At 43.6% G+C, this 9,801-nt stretch overlaps 1 protein-coding gene across 2 annotated transcripts; it reads right to left on the minus strand.

Moving 5' to 3' along the window:
- Positions 1-266: 266 nt before the first annotated feature.
- ola1 (Obg-like ATPase 1) lies at positions 267-9,705 on the minus strand. Of its 2 annotated transcripts, none has more exons than XM_062527368.1 (11): positions 9,596-9,705; positions 8,794-8,894; positions 8,190-8,333; positions 7,637-7,764; positions 6,904-7,079; positions 4,596-4,676; positions 4,187-4,284; positions 2,100-2,240; positions 1,670-1,766; positions 1,059-1,181; positions 267-827 (listed from the first exon to the last, which is right to left on the minus strand). In XM_062527368.1, the coding sequence occupies exons 2-11, from the start codon at positions 8,892-8,894 to the stop codon at positions 726-728; spliced, it is 1,191 nt and encodes a 396-aa protein (XP_062383352.1). In that variant the 5' UTR covers positions 9,596-9,705; the 3' UTR covers positions 267-725. The 2 variants fall into 2 exon arrangements, with proteins under 2 accessions (XP_062383352.1, XP_062383351.1); XM_062527367.1 differs by lacking the exon at positions 9,596-9,705 and adding an exon at positions 9,007-9,152.
- Positions 9,706-9,801: the final 96 nt, after the last annotated feature.

Below are 9,801 nucleotides of genomic sequence, written 5' to 3' on the forward strand. Positions count from 1 at the left end.
TCAAGTAGTTGAAGTACTGATTTGTGAGAAAACCTTTTCAACAGAGACCATCTTTCTCTCATTTTCACACACACACAAGAAACAACTACTGAGGAGTAAGGAGTTAGGAGAAAGTATGTGAAGGGTATGTGTGAGAGAGTGAGATAGAGATAGAGATAGAGATAGAGATACAATTTTGGGTCTTACTGAGATGTTTGAGATGTCAAATGTATAAGCACACCCGTGCACACACTTTCAATCACACACACACCAAAAGCAACCAGAGGCAGTTTCTGCAGGTGTTTTATTGAGAGAAGATGTCGGTTTGCTGTGCCACATGCAGTTTATGATGCTGGAGAGAAGAGCAGAGGTTTGAGCAGGCCTTCAGCTCTCCAGATGTAGCTGGAATCACACAGTTCACTCCAGCTGCTCTATACACATTCATAGATCGCCTGCGCACACACACACACACACACACACGCGCACACATGTGCGCACACACACACTTTCACACACACAATGGCGATTCATTAAGCTGTGTCTGTGATTCTGTGTGTAGGTGGCATGGGACAGAGCAAAAGAATGAGGAGGTGATGGGGATGGCCTGGATGCCACCACGTCGAAGGAGGAGGGCGGTGTCAAAAAACAAACAAAAAAAACAAAAAGAGAAAGCTCAGAGGATTGCTATGTGTAAAATAATCCCCTCTCATTTCACCCAAATGGTACAGTCCACTCTGACTACATCATCACTTCTTCTTGGGCTGATTTGGCGTGTTGAATTTGAAGAAGATGATGTCACCGTCCTCTACTGTGTAGTTCCGTCCCAGTTGTCTGTACTTGCCAGCAGCCTGTGAGGGAGACGTCATTTCATATTAATATGAGCTAGAAGCTACGATCAGTCTATACAACACTTAAGTCTAAAGGCAAGCATAGAGTATATAATATACACAATTAAATGAAAATACCACTACATCTATATGTGTAAGTAATGGTGACAGTTTCAGGAACGGACCAAAATAAGATATCTTCACTGTATTTCACTCCCCCGCACGCGCACACACACACACACGCACACACACCTTAGCTGCAACTTCGCTCCCTTCCTCTTTAAAGTCGTCAAACTTCATGACTTCAGCCATGATGAAGCCTTTCTCAAAGTCCGTGTGAATCTTGCCAGCCGCCTGAGGGGCCTTGGTTCCTTTCTGTGGGTTAAGATTAGGGGTCAGGAGGTCAAGGGTGATGTACTGATTCGGAATGCAGAGCTGACATCCAAAATTAAAGTTTTATGGTCAAGCGAAAAAATCTTAACTGAGACACTTCAGCAACTGTATGTATAAACATCTTTGTGATGTTGTATGCCTGTGTGTGTATAATACTAATGATAATAATAATAATAGTAAATGTTATTTGAAGGTACATTTCTTCTGTATATACTGTATATGTTTGTGTGTTTGCATCCCTGCATGTGTCCTCTGAGTGTGTGTGTGTGTGTGTGTGTGTGTGTGTGTGTGTGTGTGTGTGTGTGTGAGAGAGAGAGAGAGAGAGAGAGATGAGATATTTATTCAATTTCTATGTGTGTGTGTGTGTGTATCTGTTCATGCATGTGTGTGTGTGTGTGTGTGTGTGTGTGTGTGTGTGTGTGTGTGTCCATGTGTGTGTGTGTGTGAGTGTGTGTGTTATGAATACTCACCCTGATGGTCCACGCACGCACTTCATCTGGTCCTGCTGTGAAGAAGTACTCCAGCTGCAGAGCTGCATAGCCGCTCTTGATGATCTTCGTTAGTACACTGTCACACACACACACAAAACACACAATAAAAACAATTATTATCATATTAATAAGTATTGTTAACACTTCTACATATGAGGGTTTTAGTGAACGTCTAAAATAGTAAGAGTAGAGTGCGAGAAATTGGGTGTGTGAGAGAGAGAGAAAGACGGAGAGAGAGGGAGAGAGGCAGTAGAGAGAGGGAGAGAGAGAAAGAAGAAAAGAGAGGGAGACGGACAGAGATAGAGGAAGAGGGTAGGGGAACTGTAGAGAGAGAGAGAGAGAGAGAGAGAGAGAGAAAGGGTGAGTGAGGGAGACAGGGGCTGTAGAGAACTCGGGGGCGTCCCCTCACCTCTGGGTTTTGAGCTCTTCGCAGTACTTCTTCAGCTCCTCCTCGTCCATGTCCTGCAGTTTGGCCTCCAGGCCGCCACACAGAGGAATGACCAGAGAGCCTGGGTCATTGGCATCAATCCACTCCTTAATCTTCACCAGCCTGCATATGGACCAGGCGAGAGAGAGAGAGAGAGAGAGAGAGAGAGAGAGAGAGAGAGAGAGAGAGAGAGAGAGAGAGAAAGAGAGAGAGGGAGGAAGGGCAGAAGAGAAAGAGATACTTTTTTGAGAGATTTTTTGTTCTTGTGCATTTTATTTTTGCTTTTCTCTTACGGTCTTATGTTCTTGCATGTTATGCTGTATGTATCAGTAGCCTTGGCAACAATGTTTCCATACAGTCATGCTAATAAAGCACAGGGATGCAAACACACATGTGGTCAAAAAAGAGAGAGCCTCGGAGCGGGGGGGGGGGGGGGGGGGGGGGGGGGGGGTTGGTGTGCTGTGTGGCGCCGGTGGCCGTGGGGTGGTGCATTATGGGTATCGAGCATCTTGGAGGAAGGCCTATACAGTATATGGTCACTACGGTGAATGTAGGGGGGTCATGATGTTCAGTACCTTTACTCTGAGTCAAAGTTGCTGTACCATCATCATCATCTTGGCAAACTACTGCACCTTGAGCATGCAGTGTATGCCGAAAAAAAGCCATTGTAGTAATGTTTGGGCACTGAAATCTTGAAAGAACACCCAGTGCAACCTTTTTTTGTTTTGTCCAAAATGATTTTTGCAAATTGCAAAATCCCCCTAAACTTGCTGTTTAGGCCTACATAGCCTATTAGCCCATGCCTACACATTCTAAGGTTTCAGTGAAATATTGGCACACCACTAATAATATAGACAAAACAATTACTGCCAAGTACAAACAAATGATGGGAATACTATTTTTTATAAGCTAATGTCCAACCAGCTCCTCTATAAGACTAGCTCTTCTCAACATTGCTTTATTGTGTTCTATATTCTATACTTTAGCTATTCTTTATGCAAGTCCCATATCACTCCTACAAGTTTGTTTTTTTTTTTTTTGTCAAGGTAGGTTGCTGCATTGCCAGCTACATCTAATCCAAACATAGTAGGCCAATAAAAACAGAGGTGGTTGGTAATCTAAATGCAAAAAATGATAAGGGCTAAACCAAAATTATGCTAATCGCGATTATAGCCACATTGCTACAATTCAAACGATGTTGACATAAATTAACAACTACTACAATAAGGCCATGATTTCCAATACAACTACTAAACAACATAACATGAAAAATTAGCCTCACTCACGTAATTGTCTTCCCATAATAGGCTAAGTAGGCATAGTCTAAAAAACAATTCTAGGTTATGCTCCACAGTAGACAGATGTGCTCCTCCCGACACTTAAAAGACTAAGGCTATTTTTGGACATGTTACGGTAGACACAGAGCTGTTTGGTCTGATCTTAATCCTGATTTTATTATTGATGATATCAGCAGAGTCAGCTTTTATAACCCATCCAGAGGTGTGCATGACGAACTTAACTTTATCCACATGGCAAGCGGAGGACATGCGTAAAGGTGCGAAATCTGGTTATCCATAGGCAAAGTAGCCTAGCTTCTACCGTTCTCTGTCGCTGCCCTCAGTGAATTCTTTGATGTCATTAGATGGTTCCCCTTGTCACATGCAATTCAACGGACAACTTCGAAGTAGAAAGAATTATTTTCTTCTTCATTTACTGCATCTCAATTATCTACAGACCCCCCCCCCCCTCTAAAAAAAACTCTTCGGATTTGCATGATTCACACAAGTCCCACAAAGCGACGTGAAAAAAGCGGGGGGGCGCCGAAAAGCGAGCTGTTTGCATCCCTGAAAGCAACTGAAGATTTGGGGGATAATGGGGAGAAAGGAGGGAAAGTGTTTGTGTTAATTATATTTGCTCTCTCTCAAACACGCAGAGCAAAGCCGTACACGTACAACACATACAACCGACACCAAACATAACACCAACACACGCGCCATGACACACAAGACGTGACACAAACATTTCAGAATTGACACACTTCATAGATACACACTGCTTCACACACTCACCACTTGTTCTTCTTCCTGATGTAGTCCTTCTCGGAGAGGTTCACCAGGTAGATCATGGGCTTGGACGTCAGGAACAGGTATTTATTCAGCACATCGATCTGAGAGCAGCGACATACGGGACAACAGACAGACAGTTAATTTGAGGTGCAGTGACGTTATTGTAGGGATGCAGGAAAAAGACAGGGTGAGAAAGGGTTGCAAAGAGAGGAGAAGAGACAGAAAGAAAGTGTGTGAGAGAGAGGAACGCAAGGAAAAAATAGGAGTGAGAGAAAGAAAGAAGAATGCAAGGAAGAAATAGGAGTGAGAAAGAGGGAGATATCAAGAAAGAGAAAGAAAGACAGAAATAAAGAAAGAAAGAGAGAGAGAGAGAGAGAGAGAGAGAGAGAGAGAGAGACACACACAGACTCACCTCTTTCTCATTCCAGTCTGGGTAGAAACGGACATGTTTCTTCTGCTCAACGACCCAGTCCTTCACTTTGATCATGATGTCCTACAGCAGCAATGGAGGAGAGAGAAAACAAGACAGTGTGTGAAAATCAGATGACTGAGACCTGTTTCATGTAAAGATGTTCTTCATGTTACTAGGACATTCGTTAATGTAAAGAGTTTCTACAAGATTTGGACAGTAGATTCTGAAGTACAGCCTTTAACTTAAATATAAATGTATAAATACATATACCAAAATGTAGGCCTAACTGTGTTTATTGTCTAACTACAGTTTCTGTCCAATCAGCTATGAGTGTGTTGTGTGGTGTGGTGTGGTGTATGCTGGGTAATGTGGTCTTCACCTATTGTTATAAATAAACATGTAACTGCATAATATATAATATAACATGTATTTAATACTTCACTCAGTTCTGGAATAGTTCCTTCTTCTTTTAAACAGGCAAGAATTACGCCTTTGCTGAAGAAAAGTACACTTAATTCAACTGATGTGAAGAACTACAGACCTGTCTCCCTTCTTCCTTTCTTGTCAAAGGTTTTGGAGAAAGTGGTCTTCAAGCAAATGTGTGACTTCCTCTATCAGAATAACCTACTAGACCCTATGCAGTCTGGTTTCAAGAGTGGTCATTCTACTGAAACTGCTCTTCTATCTGTGACTGAAGCATTGAGAGTAGCTAAGTCCTCTGCTCAGTCATCAGTGTTAATTCTGTTAGATTTATCTGCAGCCTTTGATACGGTTAACCATGACATTCTCCTTTCTACACTATATGAACTGGGAATTTCTGGGAAAGCTCTTGACTGGTTCAAGTCTTACCTTAAAGGGCGTTCTTTTAGCGTGTCTTGGCAGGGACAGATATCAAAGTCTCATGACCTCACTACAGGAGTCCCCCAAGGATCAGTATTAGGGCCCCTCCTTTTCTCTATTTACACCACTTCTTTAGGTGGGATTATTCGCTCTCATGGATTTGAATATCATTGCTATGCGGACGACACTCAACTTTTCCTATCCTTCCCACCTGAGGACTCTAGTGTTTCCCATCGGATCTCTGCATGCCTGAAGGACATTTCAATCTGGATGAAGGATCAGCACCTTCAGCTTAATCTTTCCAAAACTGAGCTCTTGGTGTTTCCAGCAAAAACAGCTATTCCCCAACAGATCAATATCCAGCTTGATTCATCCTCACTGACTCCAACCAGATCGGCACGTAACTTGGGTGTCATAATTGATGACCAACTTACTTTCTCTGAGCATGTTGCCTCAATTGCAAAGTCATGTCGGTATACCCTGTACAACATTAGGAAGATCAGACCTTATCTGACACAAGATTCCACTCAGCTTCTTGTACAGGCAATGGTTATCTCCAAGCTGGACTACTGTAATTCTCTGTTAGCTGGCCTACCTGCTTGTGTATTAAGACCACTACAGTTGATTCAGAATGCTGCAGCACGACTGGTCTTCAATCAGCCAAAGAGGACACATGTAACCCCTCTCCTAGTTACTCTCCACTGGCTCCCTATAGTAGCCAGAATTAAATTTAAATCTCTCACTCTGGCCTATAGGACACTGACTGGATCTGCTCCCAGCTACTTCAGTTCTTTAATCACGATGTACATTCCCAACCGCCCATTGCGATCTTCTGAGGAGCGTCTGTTATGTCGACCAACCATACATGCTAGGTCAAATTGTAGATCCTATTCTTCAGTGGTTCCGTGTTGGTGGAATGAGTTGCCCAGTGCTCTCCGTTCCAGCAACAGCTTTGGATCTTTTAAGAGGGGTCTTAAGGCATATTTATTTAATATGCACTTAGTCCTTTGAGTTTGTGATGTGTTATGGTTTGTATAATAGTATTGTTTTGTTATAATTTGTCTATTGATAGAATTTGAAATTTATTTTGCTATTGTCCTTAAATTTAGCCATACCATGCTTTAGTTATTATTATTATATATAATTAACTGAGTGACTTATTTGATTGCTATTCTCATTTCACTGTTTTATTTCTCATTAGGTTAGTGCTTAAAATTATTGTTTTACTGATAATATTACTATTCTCCCTAGTTTGTAATTGTTCACTGTTAATTTAATTTGTATTGTTATTTATTTGTATGTCGCTTTGGACAAAGGCGTCTGCTAAATAACCATAGCCATAGCCATAGCCATAATAAACAAGCACATAACTGTGTTTACTGTCTAACTGCTGTTTCTGTCCAATCAGCTATGAGTGTGTTGTGCTATGTTGTGTGGTGTGGTGCATGCTGGGTAATGTAGTCCTCACATATTCAGGCTTGAGCTTCTTGTCTCCCCCTCTGACGGCGACCTTCTCCAGCTTGTCGATGATGGGGTCGATCATCTCCTCGTCCTTCAGACGCAGCTCCTCATGGATGATCTCGATGTCCCGCACCGGGTCAACGTTGCCCTCCACGTGGATGATGTCCTCATCCTCAAATGCACCTGTGTGCACAAGCGCGCGCGCACGCACGCACACACACACACACACACACACACACACACACACACACACACAATTTCACAGCTTTATAACACAGTTATAGCACCTATATTCTAAATGTCTGAACTTTAACATTTAGGTGCATTCTTGCTTACCATTCTTATGGTCAAACAAATGGTAATAGTATAGCATAATGGCAAAAACATGTGAATAAATAAAGAGACCTACACTGACAAAGCACAGACACCAACTCAACATCATCTTGAACGCAGAGTGGTGTCTGAAGAGATAGTTATCTTCAGATACACTTGCAAATGTAAAACCAATCAAACACAAATTAGGCCCGTTATCTTAGACACACCAAGACTCTTTCCACTTCCATGTTACCTGTATGTTAAAGTAATGAGAAAGCATGCAAGAGATAGTGTGAAGAAAGAAAAGACGGATGAGAGAACAAGCTTGAGGACAAACGACACGACAGGAGGTTGAGGGGAAGAGACGAGAGACAAGAGACTGTGGGCTGGGGTGGGTGTTGCTGACGGCGACGTGCGCGACTCACGGGTCATGTGGAAGATGCCGTCGCAGGCACTGATGTTGGAGAGGAAGGCGTTGCCCAGGCCCTGCCCAGCATGGGCGCCCTTGACCAGGCCAGCGATGTCCACCACATTCAGGAACGCAGGCACCTTACTGAAGAGGAACACACACACATAGTGCCACATTGAATGCACAGAGAGGAATTGCGGTGTTGCAGCAGCAAAACCTGCCTACTATGCAAAGTAAGTGTTATCTATTCTTTAGCTACTATGCAGATCACTTAGAGGACACAAAGGGACATGGAGACAGACCTGGTCAGACATATTAGAACTTGCCTCTGAGTTAGTGTGTGTATGTGTGTGTGTGTGTGTGTGTGTGTGTGTAAAAGTATAGCATTGATTGACAATGCATGTGTCATTTTAGATATTAGTATTCAGCTCAGAGTGTCTGTACATAAGTGTGTGTGTGTGTGTGCGTGTGTGTGTGTGTGTGTGCACTGAGTCCATCTGAGCCAGCATAAAAGCCTATTTGGACCGGAACCGGATCTAGTCCTGTGCTGCCCGGTGGTACCTCCTCACCTGGCGGGCTTGTGGAACTTGCACAGGTAGTCATAGCGATCGTCAGGGATGGGAACCCTGCTCTCGTTGGGGTCGATGGTGCAGAAAGGGAAGTTCTCGGCTGCTGCCTGGCTCTTGGTCAGAACGTTAAAGAAGGTGGATTTCCTGCAGGGTAGAGATGACCGTTCACGTCAATCACAATCATGTATCAATCAGATTAAAGAGATTCTTTCACACAAACTTACGCCACAGACCAGGTACGCCATGTTTTTGGAGGTTACCCATAGGTTACCGCTCAAAAACGCCCAAAAATGCTGTATATTTGTATGCAAGAATACTTCCAACCTTTCTCATCCACATGGAGAGAAGACCCATGCTGTAACTGTATACTCCAGCCTGCTGCTGAGTAATTATGCAATACCAAATAGGGAGACATGCAGCGTGGTGATCACCTTCCGACTGTGTCATGAATGAAACAGTGGCTACCTTGCAACAGTCAAATTGCCATAGAGGCGTCATATGGACATGACAGTGACCGCAATCACACAACATGTCAACAAAGAGGCATGTGGTAGGCTGCTGTTGTTTCTTTAGCTCTCCTCGAACACTCGTCATGGTCACCCACCCCACGTTTGGCAGTCCCACGATGCCGATTTTCAGTGAGGTCCCGAAGCGTCCGATCAGTGGGGGCTGTTTTGGTCCATCCCCGCCCTTCTTCGGAGGCATCTGCAAAGGAAAGGGGCTTTTGTTAAAAGCAAATAATACCAATACTAATAATAATAAACCTCTGTAGATCACAGCCACCAAAGGCAGAGTTTCCTCCGGCAATGGGACACACCTTTTTAGGCGACATGATTTCAAGTTGCAGTGCAAGTTAGCTTACTGTCTCACCACAATTACAGCTTAGACACGAGAAGATAATTGTCACATTTCCCTAAGAAAACACAACGGCATGTAGCCTCTGCAGCGTGGCTAACGCTAGTAATTCTGTCCGGTTGCCATTTCGCAGCGCTGCCCAGCCTGACGTCTGAAAGGTCCATCATAGTCCCAAAAATAGACCTAGCATCTGTCATGGGCGTAAGGTGAACCGTGCAGGCTTCTCCTTGTCGGCTATGAATAACATCTACCCCAATTTCTCATTGCTTATTCATTACATGTAATAGGCTCACTTGATCCTCCACTGCTAGCATCAGACCACACACTAGAACATTTCGGGGCAGCCCTGGTCACAACCTCCAGCTGCATCCACACACATGGAACACCTAGCCATCGCTAGCACATTGCTGTCCTATTCATTGCAGGGTAACGTTAGCCGGTTAGCCCAATGAACTTGTAGCTAGAAAATCTTCATGTGTAAGATTCTTTCACAGAACGTTTGCTTTCCTGAAAGGTAATAGTGTACTACACAATGTGTATATATAGTTCACCTTCAAATGATGTTATTTCTGTCGGTTAAGTACAAATCCAATCTGGCTGACTTGTACACACGCCAGTCTACACTTCGGCGGTGGCAAGGAAAGGGAGCACATACCGGAAGGGAGAATAATGTCTACCATCTCATTGGTCAAACAAAAGGGAACGTGCTGACGTCGCCGAAGTTTGCATCAGAAAAAAAATGTAGCATGACGCTCAG

Source organism: Sardina pilchardus, chromosome 23 (assembly GCF_963854185.1).
Source record: "Sardina pilchardus chromosome 23, fSarPil1.1, whole genome shotgun sequence".
In the NCBI taxonomy this organism is placed as follows: Eukaryota; Metazoa; Chordata; class Actinopteri; order Clupeiformes; family Clupeidae; genus Sardina; species Sardina pilchardus.

What these genes read in the sequence shown, in the direction of transcription:
- ola1 (XM_062527367.1), bottom strand. An exon ending in CAGACTGGAATGAGAAAGAG is followed by an intron (nt 4,285 to 4,595) that starts GTGAGTCTGTGT and finishes CGCTGCTCTCAG; the next exon opens with ATCGATGTGCTGAATAAATA. An exon ending in ATCAGGAAGAAGAACAAGTG is followed by an intron (nt 2,241 to 4,186) that starts GTGAGTGTGTGA and finishes GTCCATATGCAG; the next exon opens with GCTGGTGAAGATTAAGGAGT.